Source organism: Equus caballus, chromosome 14 (assembly GCF_041296265.1).
Source record: "Equus caballus isolate H_3958 breed thoroughbred chromosome 14, TB-T2T, whole genome shotgun sequence".
In the NCBI taxonomy this organism is placed as follows: Eukaryota; Metazoa; Chordata; class Mammalia; order Perissodactyla; family Equidae; genus Equus; species Equus caballus.
In genome coordinates this window covers 21239864-21257758 of record NC_091697.1, presented here as the reverse complement: position 1 = coordinate 21257758, position 17895 = coordinate 21239864, and the positions used below count along the sequence as shown (strand labels likewise).

Below are 17895 nucleotides of genomic sequence, written 5' to 3'. Positions count from 1 at the left end.
CTTGGCATTCCAGGTGGAGACTCAGCTGAGAGGTGGGGCCAGGCCTGGGTCTCTTCCCTGTGGCGGAACTGCTGGGTTGGGGCATCAGGCACAAGGCGGGGGGCTCAGGGAGCATTGGGATCCCACTGATGGAAACAGGATGTGACCCATGTGTGGACTTTATGGTTCTTATCCTCACTCCATTTCTCACCAGGGAAACTGAGGCCCAGAGAGGGTAAGGGCTTGCTTGGGGTGGCACAGTGAGTAACTGAAAGGCTGGAATCTGAACTGGGGCCATTTGACTCCATATCTGTCTGCTGCCAAAGCAGCCCAAGGGATGGGCACTAGAGAGCCTCCGTGCAGGGAGCCCATGCCCTCGGGGTCACATCCTTGCATTAGCGCACTCTGGTTGGGCTTGTGTCTGCCCTATGGGTGCCGGTCCAGCTCCCAGGGAGTCAAGTGGAGCCCAGAACAAGGCTTGCCCCGGGACTCCTGGATCTGGAGCCAGTCTGGTCCAACACTCTGTGCCTCACTCTTGGGCATCCCCCTCTGAGCTGCTCTGAACTTCAGTTTCCTCACCTGAACCGCGGAATGGTAGTTCCTACAGCTGGGGAACAGCTGTGAGTAATAAACAAGAAAGCGGAAGTGAAAGCGTGTGGTGAGCTGGAAGCGGTGGTGGTGGCTGACCCACCCACTGGGGGCCTGTGGATGAGGAGGGCCACGTCCCTCTCTGGCTGTCCTGGAGGCTGTGGGCAGGCCTGAAGTCTCCATTCCCAGTGGCTCCAAGTCCTAGAAAGTCTTGGAGCTGTGGGCTGTTCAGAGCTGTGGCTGATGCCTCCTCCTGCTGAGGCTGAGGAGCCAGGCTTCAGGGCTCAGGTGGGTGAGTCTCCTCCAAGTCAGAGGGGACTCCCAGGGGCCTGCGTGTTTCATGGGCTGGGGGTCCAGAAGCCACCCTGATTTGCCTCTGTGTCCTTTTTGACCCTTCACCAAGCACTTTTTAAGAGTAGGGAGAGAACAGCGGTGGGCAGAGGTAGAGGGAGTTTGGGGGAAAGGAGGTTGTAATCCCTAGAATGTCGATAGTCCTACCTTTGAGAAGGCAAACTGAGAGGCAGAGGGGGCAGGAAGAGCCCTGGGTCCAGCTGTGCAGTGACTGGGGGCTGGAAAGAGACTGTGCCTCCTTCACTCCCAGGCCTTGGCCAGGGCCGCCTGGCACAGCGGAGGCCTGGGGATGGACTGGCCTGGAGGCCCAGCCCACGGGCAACTCCACTCTCGTCTTGTTCATTTGCACCCGCCCTGTCCCCTGCCCCTGCTGGGGTACCAGCTTAGAGGCCACCAATGCCTGGACATGGCTCCACGCCTGACCTGACCTTAGAGGATGGAGAGATTTTGCACACACTCAGAAGGCAAGGGAAGGCATTCTGGGCAGAGGGGACAGCATATGCAAATGCCTGGAGGAAGGCCAACACAGGGCATGTATCAAGAACAGCAGCATTCAATGCTCTTGGATCACAGGAGGGGACGAAGGCCAGCTTGTGTGGGGAGAGAGACCCAGCCCCTCCGAGGACCTAACCTGCCAGGCCAGGGGGCCTGGGGTTCGAGCTTGGGAGTGGCTGTGCCGCTCAGGTGGGAAGGCTCACTGGTGGGGCAGGTTCATCACGTAGTCAGGCTCTGCACATTTTCCTCAGGTGAGTGAGTCCAGAGGATAACACTCTGGACTGTGGGACTTTGATCTCATCATGATCGAATGAGCGTGTGTTTGTAAACGTCTCTGTTCAAGGAGGTGGGAAGATTGCATGAAACCCAGGCCTGAGGTGGTGCCGGAGGGAGGGGAGGCAGGACCCAGCAGGGGATAGCACTGGACAGGGAGTCTGAGGGGTGGGCCCAGCTCTGCCCTGACTGGCTCAGGGTGCTGGGCGGGAGCTGGGCATAAAGGGGGCTGCCGACCCATCTCTTCCTTCCAGAGAGGTGGTGAGGTCCAGACGCAGGGGAAGGACCTTGTGTGCCACACACAAATGTAAAGGGCCATCGTGCTGCTCTGAGGACAGGTCAGCGGGCTTCCTGGCCTCTGGAGAATGGAGGGCAGAAGTTGGAAGAAACTTCAGTGAGCGATGAGTGTCGCTGGGTGTAGGATGGGGCCGGAGGTGGTGGGAGCCTACGGAATAAAGCTCCTGGGTAAGGTCGCTGTCCACCCCCCTCAAGCCTGGGGCTCTGTGCGGCCTGAGGGGAAGAGAAAACCAGACTTCCGGCTCTGGGTTCTGACCCCGTTACTGACTGGGTCACGTCTCTTCCTCTCCGGGACCACAGTGTGCTGCGGACTAAGTGGTAATGGGTGCAAAGTGCCAGCCCCAGCACGCCGCCACCCTTGGCAGCTCCCTTCCCCTCAGGACTGGATGGAGGGCAGGAGTCTCCTGTCTGCGCAGCTGCGCTGAGGCGAACTTTGTCACAGCGAGGAGCACACCTTGCCTCCCTGTGGCTACACACTTCATGACTAACTATCCTATGGCTCTGACTCACCTCCAAAGGAGGAGAAGTGAGAGAAGAAAGAGGTCATGGGGGTCTGTCTAAGGCCACACCCCGAGGGGTCACCCAGACTAGCCGCGTCCAGCCAGTATGGAAGGGCCCTGGATTTTGCTCACGTGGTGGACGCCAGCAGTCTGCCGTCACCACCACCACTGCCCAGCTCCATCTGCATCTCCGCTGTCAGCCCGCCGCCATCACCATCTCTGCCCACAACCATCACCACCAGCAGCTCTACCTGCGTCCCCACCCTCGTCATCACAAACGTTATCAGTGTGTCCACCCGCACCTCATCACCACTCCCATGGTCATCCCTACCCCCAACTGAACCGCTGACCCTGTCCCGAACCCCGCCTTCACGATCAGCTCCAGGGCTGCCTCTGTCACTGCACTTGACCCCAACTCCATCACACCAGCACCTCCCTCAGCGTTGCATCTCCACAGCATAACCTCCATTTCACTGAGGGCTGCGGCTCAGCCCCCCTGATTCTGAGGACTGGAGAGATTAATTCCTCTCAAGCAGCCAGGTCCAGCTGCATTTCCCAACCTCGCCGAGCGTAGCCCTGCTGTCCAGCATGTGGGCTGTCCCCAGCTATCATCCCTGGGGACCTTTGCAAGCCAGCAGTTTTCATAGCTGCTTCCCAAGGGGCCCTGGCTGGAGTCACACTGCAGGCAGTGACCAGAAATACAGTCCCTGGCTTCATCCACACACAGCCCCACCTTGCTCTGACCTCTATATTCAACTCAGAGCATGGGTGTGATGCTGGGCACAGGGGAGAGCCAGCAGCAGTTTCCATGGTAACCGCACCAGGAGTAGCAATCAGGAGGCGCAGATGACCCTACAAGATGCTGAAGGAAGGGATTTGTATTTGCTGAGCACCTACAGTGTGCCAGGTGCTGAGCTGGCACGTTCTGTTCTCATTCACTGCCCCCACCCTCATCACTTGTCAGAGTTAACGCTCCCGTCTGACAGATGATGAAACACACTCAGAGAAGGGCAGTGAGTTGCCCAGCGAGACTCCACGGCTTCTCAGCTCCTTAAACACAGCAAGGCTCTTGCCTCTCTGACCCGTACGTTCCCCATCTGTAAGGTGGGTGCAGTGGCTGCTACCACGAAGGGTTCTTGCTGGTGTTGGACAGTGCCCAGCTCGGTGTCAGGCACGCGGTAGGGGTTTCTCACATGGCAGCTGTTGCTGTTGGTCGCCATGATGTCTAACGGCTGCCAACGTTCTGCTGAGGGCTTGGCTCGCACCTTTCTTCACTGTCCCCTCGGGCCCCATGTTACGTTTACTTCCATTTTTCATGATTATAAATAACCACTTATGATGAACAATTTTCTACAAAACGTTTCCTTATTTTAGGTTAGTTGGGTTACTAGGTCAAATGTTTTGAAAGTGTTGGGTCCACAGCTGACCTGGGGTTTTCCTCTCCCGCTGGAGCCCTGGGTGAGGGCGAAGGCGGCAGCCTTCCCTCTGTGCACAAGAGAGCCCCAGGGAAGGTCGTTCAGAAAAGTAAATTAGTCCCTGTCACTCCTCACGCTATCAAAGTCATACGGATATTTAATGCAAAATTATCAAATGATACTACAAGGTTTATAGCAAAAAACAGCCTCTGAGCTGCTTTTTTACCACCCTTTTGTTTGATTGCTTTGGGTTTCTCTGTCTGTCATCGTGCATAGTTTTCCACAATCTGTCGTGTTTGCCCATTTCTGTGGTGTAAATACTTCCACCCTAGCTGATTTCTTTTTTTTTTTTTTTTTGCTGAGGAAGATTTGCTCTGGGCTAACATCCATTGCCAATCTTCCTCTTTTTTTCCTTTTTTACGTGAGCTCTTGCCACAGTATGGCCAGCAACAAACGAGTGGTATAGGCCTGCGCCTGGGAACTGAACCGGGCCACTGAAGTGGAGCACACCAAACTTAATCACTAGGCCACCAGGGCTGGCCCCATCCTAACTGATTTCAAACTACTAACATAACATCAATCAGCTTGCAAAATTCCTCCCAATTTGGCAATTTTCTGTAGCAGGTCCAGCATGCTGCCATCTCTGTTTTCCCATCAATGTCTGATGACCCCTGGCTGGCTGTTCATAAAGAAGAACGAGGCTCTAAACAGCTGACAGGGGGCCCTGGGTTGTGTGTGTGTGTGGGGAGGGCTCATCTCCTAGAGGTCACGCCATAAAGTGGTCCACTGGAGGCCCCCACATTTCGGAATCTGTGGGGATTTTCCTTGGGCAAGCCAGTTTCCTCCATTTTTCATTTCTGATTGTTGGGGGAGATGTCACATCATCGCCAGGGCTCTTGAGACTGAGGGCGGAGAGGGTTGAATGTGCCATCTTTCACTTAGCCCTCCGTTTTGCTGTGTCCATCAAGCGTCCCTGAGTCCAGATCTCTGACTCAACCTCTCCAGGAAGTCGCCTCCAGGTGCTCCAGGGTGGGGGTGGGGTGGGGCAGGGGGAGGGAAGAGGCATCTGGGAGTCTAATTGCTTCTCATGCAAACTTTCAACCGGGTTTTCCTGCTTTCAGGCCACCCCACCCTCTACTTTCAGAAGGTTCTAGAACCTTCAATCCTTCAGCCTTGCTGGGGTTTGGAGCTGGTTTCCTGTGCGTGCTCCCTACCCCTATCCCTTCTCTGGTTTTAAGCATCATTATCTTGCTGAGTTGATCATCTCGTATCATTTCTTTCCAACTTCTAAGATCTTTACCGTCATTTTAGTGGGGTTTCAAGAGGGAGGAGGAAGTGGAGATAAATGGTGAGTCGTCCTTGTTTACCAGGAAGCTCCCTCCTCCACCCCTCACACAGGCCCTCTTCTCATCCCTCAGGCCTCTGCTAACACGTCCCCCTAGAGACTCCACCTCTCTGTCCCCTTGTCCACTGCTGCATAACAGACTGCCCCAAGACTCAGGCAAAGAGCACAGTCATCCTTCAGTGGGCTCAGCAGCCCACATTTGGGCAGGGCTCAGCAGGAACGGCTTGTCTGGAGGCGGAGGGTCATTTTGGAATGGCTCCCTCACATGGCTTACTCACATGGGCGGGAGCTCAGCTGGGCTGTGGGCCAGGGCCTCAGCTCCTCTGCACAAACCTCTTCTAGGGGCTGCTTGGGCTTCCTCATAGCATGGCTGCTAAGTTCTGAGAGTGAGGGGAAACTGCGGGTGTCTTGAGGGCTGGGGCTGGGAGCTAGCCCAGCATTTCTGGTGCCGCCTTCCATTGCTCAGTCACAGGGCCTGCCCAGATGTCTTAATTGTAAAACATCTTAATTGTAAAACATGTAATGGAGATGACTGAGTGATGACAGCGGAGAGACTAAGGCCATTGAAAGGAGATTTTTATTATTCACAGTCCCTACGGGAAGGGGCACACCTCACCATGCGGGACCAATGAGGAAGCACCAGGTTTGGTCAGGAAGCAGAAGGAGCGAGGGAATGCAGGACCCACCACCTTTATTGCCTTTTCTGTGGGAGAGAAGCTGCAGGTTGAGCAGCTGAGCAAGCTTTAGTATTGGATAGTGTGACTAATCTTGGCAGGCTGTAGGGGTCGTCCTCAGATGTCCAGTGCCTGGCTCTGGGGTGATGTAGGGCACAGGAATGTTGGCTGGGCGTGTGAGAGTCAGATGAAGGAGGTGCTGGGGGTACGGGCACGGACTGGTTGGTCTGCATATGAGAGGAATGTTTGCAGGCCAGTCGTTTGCCGTCTCTAAGAGTTATCCAGCCCTGGGAGGGGCAGTCGCCCCAGCCAGCAGGGCCCCGAGGTGTCAAAGCATCATAAAGTACAGGAAATAAAAACATGATGAATGCACCAGATTCGAGGGAGCAGTCCTCATCTCTTGCTGGTGCGGACTGTCAAAAAGCATGCAGCCTTCTTTATCTGCCACACCGCCTAGAGTCGCGTTCCTCTTTATCCTCCCATGACGCCCCCATTCCCTTCCTTCCTAGCGCTCTGCAGTAAGCAGCTACACCGTACAAAGGGTCTGTCTTCTTCATGAAGCCGGGAGCCCAGTGGAGCAGCACCTAGACTCTCTTGCTCATCGTATCCCCAGTGCTGGGAACAAGGTCTTGCCCACGGTGGACCATGGGCACCCAGGACACATTCATGCAGGAATGACTGAGCGAATCAGGGTACTCAGCACATGGTAGTGTTCAGGAGATGTCAGCGGATATTGAAAATTATCAACCCTCCTGATCGCCCTGTGTTTCCCAGCAGGTCTGGGGAAACTGGGGCAAGGACCACTCTGGGTTAAAAGAGGAAGGCTGGTGCCGGAACTTCCGGGCAGGTGGAGACAGGCCAAGTGCAGGAGGTGGGGGTCAGACTGGAGCCAGCGGACACTGACCAAGAGGGGGCCTGTGAGATGACCCAGCCTGGCCAGGACAGAGTCTGGGAGAAGAGAGGAGTGAGGTGTGGGGACTCCAAGCATGAAAGGGGCAGGAGACAGACATTCTTTCCTCCATCATAATTGCCAACATTTATTACTCAGTGACTGTGAGCCAGGCGCTGCTTAAGCTTCACACAAACCCTGTGGTGTAGGTGCTATTATTATTCCCATTTTACAGATGGGAAAACTGAGGCCCAAAGAGGTTAAGTTACTTGCCCAATATTATCCTGGATCAGCAGCCAAGCTCTCTGGCCCACATACTGAGCCATGAGGCTCTGCCCCATCTCACAGGTGTTCCACATCAGCCCACTGGGGTTACCGTGATTCCCTGGCTTATTCATTCATCCATTCATTTCAGAAATGAGCCTGCACTGGGCTCAGCCCTGGGCTTGGTGCAAGGGTCAGAGATGAAGCAGATCTGGACCTGGCCCTCACATGTCTCCTGGTCTGGTGGGAAAGGCCGATCTGCAAAGAGCTCATGAGTGAGCTACAGAGGTTACACTGGAATCTGAGCAAGGTCCTGTGTGGTTACTATGGATGGACGGTAAAGGAGCCACTTCTTCCTGCAGCAGTACTGAGAGGGTGGCTGGACAGAAGGTGACGCTGGAGCTGCTTACCAGGCAGCAAGGCATTCCAGAAAGAGGGAACTGCATGTGCAAAGGCCCAGCAGTGAGGGAAAGCAGAGTGAGCCTGTGGGCGTGCAAAGCGTGAGGAGAGTGAAGCAGGATGTGGTTAGAGATGAAGCTGGGGAGGGTGGCAGAGGTCAGGGCACGAAAGGTCTGTGGAAGCCCTTTTATGGAGTTCGGACTCTGGCAACGGGGAGCCATTAAAGGGTTTTGGGCAGGAGAGGGAGGACATTAGATGGGTGAGGAAGGATTATTTTGGCTGCGCAGGCTGAGTTAGAGAGACTGAAGGGGAGGAGACCTCGAGGAGGGCTGAGCCAGGGGAGAGAGGGTGACTGCTGTGGGATGGAGAGATGCTGGCAAACCAGAGAGAAATATAGAAGGCGACGTGGACTGGCCGTGGGCATTGTGGAGATGGGGAGTCAGGGGTGACCTGGGGAAGTGGGTGCATCTCTGAGGGGGACTTGGGAGGAGGGGCAGGTGGTGCTGGAGAGAGGAGGTCTGGTTTCCAGCCTTCATGGCCAAGGCCCTGGCAGCCAGGCTCTCTCCTCCTTCCTTCTCTGCCCCCAGGCCCCGTCTTAGAGAGTCTGCAGTGGGTTGGGCTCCTTGCCTCTTGGTTCCCTGCGGCTCTGGGGCCAGGCTTCTCTGGGAAACAGCCGCCAGCCTCGGACGCTGGGGCGGGAGGGAAGGGGCATGGAGGGGGAGCTGCCGGAGCAGGAGCCAGGAGGGTGCTGGGCAGCCACTGTGTTCCTTTGTTTCCTTTGAACCTTGAATTTAATGTCTCTCTGGGAAAGTTAATATGTTCACTCAGCACAAAGTCCAAAAGGTACAGCAGAGGATGCAGTAAAGAGGCCCTTCTTACCGAATGATCGCAGAGGAGTAAGTGTGCAGAACACTTCCTTGACAGAGAGCAAGAAGCGAGACATTTGCAGGACTCCTGCTTGCCTCCTTTCTTTGGTGTCACATATCAGTTGTCTTTTGGGATGAAAAGCCTTGGGGTTTCAGGTATCTCTCAGTGACAGTGAATCAAAGTCCTCATTTTCCCCTTTTCCTGGATAAAGGACAGCTTGCAACATAGGATGATCAAGATGACTGATCCAGGTAGAGTTTTCCAAGGGTCCCTGCCCATCTCTCAATCAACAAGAGCAGCACAGAGCCCTTCCCAAACTGACTTGCTCAGGGAACCCTTCTGCTGTGGGGCATCTGGCAAGGCAAGGTTCCACGGAGCAGACTTTGAGAAAGGCTGCAAAGGCAGCTATGAAATGTGTCAGCAAGTGGGACAAAGAACCCTGCCCACCCACAGTCTCTCGATGGGACTGGACAGGTCACAGTCCCTCTCCAGGCCCCTGATTGTGAAGGATGCTATTAGCTGGGGCACTTTAAACAGGGATGGGAGGGGAGCCGTTGAGGGGATGAATTCTGGAGTCCAGAAGACCTGTGTTTGGAGCAGGTCTTCCTTTGATTCTCTGTGCAGCCTCAGGCAAGCACCTTACGCTCTCAGCCTCGGTTTCTCGGCAGCCGCCTCACAGTTGTGGGAACAACAAGATGACGCGTGTGATGTGCTCGGCTCAGCGCAGCTACACAGTGGGTGCTGAGCTCTGGGGTCGGGCTCAGGGTCGGTCAGGCTGGGGTTCTGGACCAGGCCCAGCTACCCCGCCCGCCCCCCATTCCTCCTGACTCCCCTGACTCTGGAACATCTGGAAAGCGGCAGTTTGATAGGGGCCTGGGGGAGAGCCCTGAGTGGTGCTGGGGGTGGGCCTGGGTCAGACTTAGACAGATGGGGGTCTGCCAAAGGAGAAGAGGGTGCCGAGCCCTTCCCTGACGCCTCTTCCCCCAGGTCCCTCCAGACGTGATGGCGAGGCCGTGGCTGTCCTGCCTCCTGCTTCCTGCCCTCGTGGTGACTGGTGGGTGCCTCCCTTTCCCCAGAGCAACACTAACTTGGGAACCCTCGGTAGGATCCTCCAGAAAGGAGCAGTTCTTCCTCGTCAGCAAACACCCAGCTCCCTGGCCCCGCCCTGGCTTGGCTGCCCAGGGGTCCCAGGGAGGAATCAGGTCCAGGCAGGAGAGCTGGGCTGCAAGTGGGCCTGTGGGACTGGGGTGGACGCCTCTGGGGCAGGTAGGGGGCAGGCTTTGCACGGCTGTCCAGATGTTCCAGCGCTCTGTGTCCCTACAGTGGCAGCCAACGTGGCCCCGATGTTCCTGAGCAACATGACGACAGTGAGTCTACCTGAGGACCTGCCAGTGGGTGCGTACTGTCCCTGTGCCCAGACCCTGCTAGGCCCGTACCCACGAGAGGCTCCCAGGGGCTCCCACGTGGGCTTGCTCCCCGCCCCTGCAGCTCCATGGCTCGTTGTGGGGCAAAGGTGACCTGAAGGGAGTTTGTTCCAGAAGTTTCTTTTCTGCTTTTCAGCCTTTGGGTCAAGGGCCCTCACACAGCATCTCCTGTCTCCCGTCTCTTTAGTCTTTCCGATTTCCCTGAGGAGGAAGTATCCATTTGGTTCCATTACTTCTCTTCACCTTCTGCCCTGCTAATCTCCCTCTACTCCTGCTCTTTTTTCCGAACAGAGCGAGCAGGCTCCGGCTGGGAGCCTTTTGCGCGTCCCACTGGAAGTTGACACCTTCCCTTGGCTTGTAGTCCTCCATTTGTAGAGTTACTTTCTGTCTGTGGCAAGGGAGATGAGTTTTCCATCGACAGCAACCATCTAAAGTTGGCTTTTAAGAAAAATGTGTTTACATGAGATAATGAGTCTACTGAAAGAAGGGCCCTGAGTCCCTGACGCGGGTGTGGTGAGACTGGCCGGGCACGGGAATGGACACATTTGGGAACACTGTTCAGGGTGAAGCCACAGGGACTGGAGATCAAATTCCCAGCAGGCAGGATATGGGTTGGGGAAGCAGAAACAATAGATGCCTGTATTCACTGGGGTATGGGGTCAGCCATGCCTAATAGAGACCCCAAATAACAGGTGTGAATGAGGTCACATTTTGTCGTGATCTCACAGAGCCGTCCAGAGCAGCAAGGCCGGGGCTGTGGGAGTCTGTTCCATCAGGCTGTTCTCTATTCTTCTGGGGTCAGGCACCCTCCTTCTATCTCCAGGCCGTGGCTTCACTAGGGCGGGGCCCTCATCCGTGGGTCCAATATGGTTTCTCCACAGCTTGTTCCTGGAGCAGCGGGAGAGGGAGGGAGGGAGAGGGGGGACAGCTCCTCCCTTTGTCATAAGGACAGGCTCCAGATTCCACACCTGCTACTTCTGCTCACATCGCACTGGCCAGAACGGAGCCACGTGCCACACCTTGCAACGAGGGCACCTATGAAATGAGGTCCCTATTCTGTTCGGCCATGTGCCTAGCTCAAGATCCGGGGTTATGTAGTCCGAGAGAAAGGGGGACGTGAACATGGGGGACAGCTGACAGTCTTTGCTGCAGCATCAGAATTGGGATCCCACATACCTAAAGCTACCAGATGAAGCAAGAGACTGCATCCAAGAAGGTGACACCCAAAGTCTGCCCTGGGATTCAGGAGCCTGGGTCTGGGTGCACGAGGAAAGGAGGAGCCACGGGCTTTGCCACCACGGAGGCCACGTCCATTTGGATGTGGCTGCTTGTTAAGGGTTATATTAACAAAGGTTTAGAGCAGGTGGCAGTCTCACTACACTCTGAGTTGGCACAATCTTGCCTGCAGGGCTGAGCTGAGGGTAAATTGCCATCTATGAACGTTCTTTGTAGAACAGAGAAGTAGCACATACATGTTAATGATATTTTACACCTACAGTTTCCTAGCTGTTTGGTCACAGATAAACACACACGCACCTCCTAACGAATGTCACAGACATGTGTAACCCAGATGCCCTCAGGATCTCCATTCTACCAGGTAACCTTTAGTGTCAGGTCTGGTCTCGGCCAGACCACATGCGGGAGGGGCTTCTCATAACCACAGGGCCCCTCTGCGGGTCTTCTGGAACCAACGAGCAATTTCCCCCTTCCTGAGGTGAATTCTACAGTTCTCTTGAGATGTGAAAGCATTTTCAGTCAGATTTTTAAAAATATGTTATTTAGACTTTTTATTTTGAAGTATAAGATACTTACAGAAAAGAACACTGAATTATCGCATGTAACCGCCTGGGAGTAGCCCCTCTCTCGCCCCTGCCGCTCACGCCCCGTCCTTTCTCGCCGGCTCGAGACCCGTTTTCCTGACGCTAACACTGTATAATAGTTTAGTTTTGTCAGGCAGACTTTAAAAAATGTTTATTTTTATGGTATTTTAAATATCAAATTTGAGTTTAGTGACAAACATACAATTCTTAATATACAGAGACCTAAAATGTGTCCTTTATTTTTGTAGCTCTTATTGGTTTGTTACATTTAATTTTTTTCAGACAAACTTTTTTTTTTTTATTAATGTTATGATAGATTACAGCCTTGTGAGATTTCAGTTGTACATTTTTGTTAGTCATGTTGTGGGTACCCCACTTCCCCCTTTGTGCCCTCCCCCAACCCCCCTTTTCCCTGGTAACCACCGATCAGATCTCCTTGTCAATATGTTAACTTCCGCCTATGAGTGGAGTCATATAGAGTTCGTCTTTCTCTGACTGGCTTATTTCGCTTAACATAATACCCTCGAGGTCCATCCACGTTGTTTTCAGACAAACTTTTGAAAAAGCGTTTCCTCCTTGATCTAGTCCCAGACAAACTCATACAGAGGAGGACCCACACACCCACTCGCCTCCCGTATTTCCTTAGCTGCGAGGGCCACATCTGTCTGCATTCTGGCATTTCTGAATTGGGGTGTGTCTTACAATTGAGAGAGTCACTTAACACAGAGGGACCCCCCCACCGCCCCAAGCAGCCATTAAATTGACAGTGTCTTGCAACCAAGGACAGAATGCAGGCACCCATGTCTTTTTAGCAGGACCCTGGCCCAGTGGTCTTTCCAGAGGAGGGGACCTCAGTGGAGAGGGACTGTGACCAAGCTTTCCAAGGAATTGTGGGAGGAGCTGGCACTGTTTAATCAAAGAGCAGATTCCAGGCCTGCTGCTGAGCCCATCCCTGAAGGGGGGTCATGGGCACGGGGGGGCCGGCTGGTTCCCTGAGACCCTCAGACTGGGCACCGGGCCCCATGACCGCATGTGACTTTTGTGGCACTTCAGCCTTCGTGGGCCCCTTCCTCCAGAAAAATATGTTAAAAGTGTATTTTATGACTGCATTGGCAGAAAGACAAATACCATGCAGGCTGGATCATAATTTTTTCCTTCTGATTTTTTTACCATTTTTTTAATTGAGGTATAATCGACATGTAACGTTATATTGGTTTCAGGTGTACAGCATAATAACTCGATATTTATATATTGCAAAATGATCGCCACAATAGGTCTAGTTAACATTCCCTGAGCATACATAGTTACGTATTTTTTTCTCTCGTGATGAAACTTCTAAGATCTACTCTCTTAGCGACTTTCCAATATGCAGCACAGTACTAACGATGGTCTCCATGCTGGACCCCACATCCCCAGGACCTGTTTACCTTATGACTGGAAGCTTGTACCTTTGACCCCTTCTCCCATTTCCCCAGCCCCCACCCCCACCTCTGTGCCCACCAATCTGTTCTCTCTACCCATGAGCTCAGTTTTTTTTTGATTCCACATATAAGTGAGACCAAACAGTACTTGTCTCTCTCTGGCTTATTTCACTTAACATAATACCCTGAAGCTCCATCCATGTTGTTGCAAATGGCAGGATTTCCTTCTTTTTTATGGCTGAATAATATTCCTCTGTGTGTGTGTGTGTGTGTGTGTGTGGTACATCTTCTTTATCCATTAATCTGATGAGGGACATTTAGGTTGTTTCCATGTCTTGGCTCTTCTGATTTTAAAAGAAGTTAAACATTCTTGTGGGCCCTGGGCACTGCACCTCCTGGGCAGGACAGACGAGGCCCTCGGGGACCCATGGGTGGGAGTTCTGAGAAGCAGGTTTTGATGAACAGCTGTCCAGCAAAGGAAGGGGGACTTGAGGGGGAGTAAGTTCCGGCGGTGGAGGTGGCCGAGCAGAGGCTGGATGTGGTAAAGGAGGTGAGGCTGGGGGAGCAGGCGTGGGTTTGATGAGTCTGTAAAAAGTTCCTTTCACGCTGGAGAGTCGATGACCTTGGGATTTTCAAGAGCCCAACACGTCCTTGGCCCTGCTCTGCCCGGGGCGTGCAGCGGGAGCCAGGGCTTCTGGGAGGCCAGCAGCAGAAGCTGCTTTGGCTCTCTTGAGCAGAGAGAGTGTCTGGCAGCCCTGGACAAGCTCTCAGGGGGAAGGGAAGGCTGAGAAGAGGCACAGGCACCTCCAGAGGGTCTTCAGCGGCCCCCACCCTGGGATGTACCCAGCTGCTGCAGTGGGCACATTAACGTCAACCATCTTTGGTCTTCTCTCAGTGAATTCCAGGAGGGCAGGTCCAGGGGCTGGCCAGGGTAGGGGGAGATGCCTCAGTCACAGCCCGCCCTCCTGCGTCCGGTACAGCTGGGGTGGTCCCCCAAGGGAAATCAGCATGCTGTTATCAAAAGGCCTCTGTGTGGGTACTGAGTGACAACAACCAGATCTGATGCCCACGACCACAGGAGCTGGAGCCCTGGGGGCTGGGGAGGGCCCAGATTTCCTGCACAGAGAAGTCAGACCCCCTAGCCCTGCCTTGTGGGCAGCTCAGCCAGGCCATGCTGGAAGAGGTGGCATGGACCCTGGGCATTCCCTGTCCCGTCTGCAGGTGCTGAGGCCTTCTGGTTGATGGCTGAGGACCTGGATCAGGACCCTCTGACCTACGGGATTAGTGGCCCCAATGCCTATTTCTTCACTGTCACCAGTGCCACTGGGGAAGTGAAGCTGGCCAGCCCTCTGGACTACGAGGTAAAGGGCAGCAGCCTGGGTGGCGCTGTGAGAGGGAAGGGGAGACGGGGAGGGCTCTGGAGCCAGTGTCCTGGTGGTGACGCCCTGCCCGTTCTCCCACTCGGAGCGGGGGTTCACCACATGCCCGTTCTCTCTGCCCACTGCAGACGCAATTCTTGTTACTCATCACGATCTCTGTGAGCGACGGTCACAACAACCCAGTGAGTCAAAGTGGGGAGGGGAGGGTGGTCCAGGGATCGGAGAGCAGGGGGCTGGGGGTCACTCCCGACTGTGTCCCCTGCCTCAAATAAGCAGAGAGGCCCAGTTAACAAAAAATGAATTTAATGTTTATTTTTCTCAAAATTATACGGGGCGGTGGTGTAGTGGTTAAGTCTGGCATATTCTGCTTCGGTGGCCCGGGGTTTGCCAGTTCAGATCCTGGGTGTGGACCTACAACACTCATCAACCATGCTGTGGGGGCAACCCACATATGCAGTGGGGAAAGATTGGCGCAGATGTTAGCTCAGTGCTAATCTTCCTCAAGCAAAAGAAAAAAAGGAAGATTAGCAACAGATGTTAGCTCAGGGTGCATCTTCCCCAGCAAAAAAAAAAAAGAAATCATTTTAATTACTTGGATATTCATGAGTACCTCCTCATTATAAACATGTCAAAAATTGCAAAAGAAGCTCCCATCCCCTTGGGCAGCCCCTCCCAGCCTTCTCCCTGCTGAAGTGTCCACTGTCACTGTGTTCTTTCATACCCCTGGCTAAGTATTCACGTATATGCATCCACAAAAGAAAGAGCATAGTTTTCTGTGCATTTTCTGATACTCAAATGGGATCCTACTGTACACATCATCTTAAGCTGCCTTGTCACTCAAGAGTCGCTTTGGCGCTCTTTCTGGGTCTGTACCTGAGCCCCTGTTTCTCATGCTGTCTGGTCAGGCGTGGGGCACACCGTGGGGCTCCAGCTGGCCTCCTCTGGTGCACACTTAGGTTGCCCACAGCTTTACATTATGCCAAACAAGCTACATGAGCATTCTTATACCGGGACAGGCACATGTTAGATTTTTTAAAAAATGACCTAATGATGTCAGCAACTTACTCTCAAATGGTTCAGTAAACATGTGGAGAGAGAGAGAAACCAAACAATGGGGAAGCCTGGACAAAGGGGATTGCGAGGTCTTTGCACTATCCTTGCAGCTCTTCTGGTGTTTGAAGTTGAATCCAATAAAAAGTTGCCCCAAAAGTTGCCTAATCCTCCGCCAAGAAGCCCGGCCTACTTGCTGCCCCGTCGGACGCTCTGCCCTGTTTTCTCCAGTGCCCACATTTTCTGGGCTCACTGGGGCTTTTTCGCCTGCAGGTGCAGAAGGAAATGTACGTGATCGTGGAGGACAGAAATGACAATGCCCCCGTTTTCCAGAATACCGGCTTCTCCACCAGCATCAACGAGGTAACATCTGCCTTCACAGGGCGTCTGTGTATGAGGCGGGCATCCCAGAATCTCTTCTGAGTGAGAAGGCCAGCAGGGGATCCAGGATGGGGAGAAGCACCTCCTAGAAGGAGCAGCTGCAGGAACCAAATTCAGGGGGACGTAACCCCATGAACAATAGTTACAGCAACATTTTGCAATCAACCAATCAGACTGGATTGAAATTCTTTCAATTGAGAAAGCAAAATTTAAAAAAAAGGAATTGATTCTCTCATGCATCTGAAAAATCTAGAAATATGTTTAACTTCAGGCATGGCTGGATCTAGGTACCCAAGCCGTGTCATCAAGAAGAGATTTCCTTTCACCTTTCACTTCTGTTTCTCTCATTGCCCCCATCCTGAGGTAGGGGGCATTTCTCCCTTGTGATGACAAAAGTTGCCCCCAACAGCTCCAGGCTCACATCCCACCAGCTCTGCAACTTCAACACAGATTCTCTCTCAGTGGTCCCAATCAAAACTCCAGGGCTGAATTTCATTGGCCCATTTTGGGTCATGTACCCATCAATCTAGGGGTGTGGAACACTCTGATTGGCTAGGTCTGCATCATGGGCTTTCCCCTCTAGCAAGTAAGGGCAGCCCCACTGGAACTGTATGGGAGGGAGAAAGTTCCCATGGCCCCTGAGCAGCAAACACAACACCACTCCTGGACCTTCATTACCATGTGGCTTCGAAGCCCCTTGGGTGTGGGGCCCCCCAGGCCAGACACGAGGCTGGTGAGGTCCAGACAGCCGCTCTGACGGAGCACCTACGCAGAGCCAGGGCGCCGGTGCCGAGGACACATGGTGAACAAGCCAGACCTGTGGCGACCCTCAGTAGCTGACGTCCTAGTGAAGCGCACAGACAACAATCAATGAAACATTAAAGAAACAGGATATTTCAGATGGTGTTGAGCTCCAGGAAGAGCAAAAAACAGGGCAAAGTGAGAGACAGTGACGGGGGGGGGGGGGGTGCTTCAGGTTGAGCGGTCAGGACAGCCTTCTCTGAGTAGGTGACGACATCTAAGCCGAGACCTATATGGCAGGAAGGAGCCAGGCTGGGATGCTCCAGGAAAAGGATGTTCCAGGCAGGGGAACAGCAGATGTAAAGGCTCTGAGTTGGAGATGAGCCTGGAGCATTCACGGCATAGCCAGGAAGCCAGTATGAATGGGGGGGGGGGGGGCAGGGAGGGGAGGGAAGGGCAGAGGGGTGGGCAGCGACCTGACTGCAGAGGGCCGTGGAGGCTGTCTGGCCGGTATTCGTGGAATGGGGGAGCCATGGGAGGATTTTTAGCACAAGAGTGATGTGGTCCGATTCATGATTTTCAAAGATCTCTTTGGCACCACGCGGAAACAGTGAGGGTGTAGACAGAAATGGCAGGGCCAGGTCTCAGGGGGCAAAGGCCGCCCCATAGAACCTTCCAGCTCTGCAGGGTGCTGTCTGGAAGCTACTGCTGTAAGCTACAGAGAGCCCACAGGGATGTCTGAGCAGAGAAGTGGCACGTCCTGGGGTCTGGAACGACGGCTCCTCCGGGTCCTGAGGGGCTCTGAAAATCAGCCGCCAGCTCAGGGGCGGGGAGGCTGCGTGGGAGAGGAGCAGGCTGCCCCGCGAGGCCCAGCCCAGATGGGAAGGCAAGGGCTCGGAGCAGGCCCCGGAAGGCGCGTCGTTATCCCGCAGTACGACGGCTGGGGAGCCGAAGCTCAGGGAGGGGCGTGACGCGGGCGGGGCGGAGATGGAAATGGACTGGAGCTCAAGGTGACAAGTCCCTCGTTGCAGACCCTGCCGGTCGGCTCCTTGGTGTTCTCCGTGCTGGCCGTGGACAAGGACACGGGGTCGGCGGGCGCCGTGGTGTACTCCATAGAGCAGGTGAGCGCGCGCGAGGCCGCGGGCCGCGGGGCCCCGCGCTCCTCACCGCCACCAGGGGGCAGCATCCCGCACGCAACCCGCAGGGACCTCGAGGGCGGGGCCGGGACGGCGGCTCTGCCGGGCCCAGCCCTGGTCCCCAAGGCTTCCGCGGGCCCCTCCGGACCTCACTTGGCCCAGCTGCCTATGGAGGGACTGGACCCTTCTGTCCACCCTCTTGTCCCG

The 17895-nt window shown here is 54.4% G+C and overlaps 1 protein-coding gene across 2 annotated transcripts in view; it reads left to right on the top strand.

Moving 5' to 3' along the window:
- CDHR2 (cadherin related family member 2) overlaps positions 1-17895 on the top strand; it is a 35809-nt gene that overhangs the window by 814 nt on the left and 17100 nt on the right. For both annotated transcript variants that reach the window (XM_023617171.2, XM_023617170.2), the window contains exons 2-7: positions 9324-9390; positions 9660-9731; positions 14223-14362; positions 14509-14562; positions 15704-15793; positions 17584-17673. In XM_023617171.2, the coding sequence (XP_023472939.1) occupies positions 9339-9390; positions 9660-9731; positions 14223-14362; positions 14509-14562; positions 15704-15793; positions 17584-17673 (498 nt within the window). In that variant the 5' untranslated portion in view covers positions 9324-9338. The remainder of the gene's footprint in view (positions 1-9323; positions 9391-9659; positions 9732-14222; positions 14363-14508; positions 14563-15703; positions 15794-17583; positions 17674-17895) is intronic.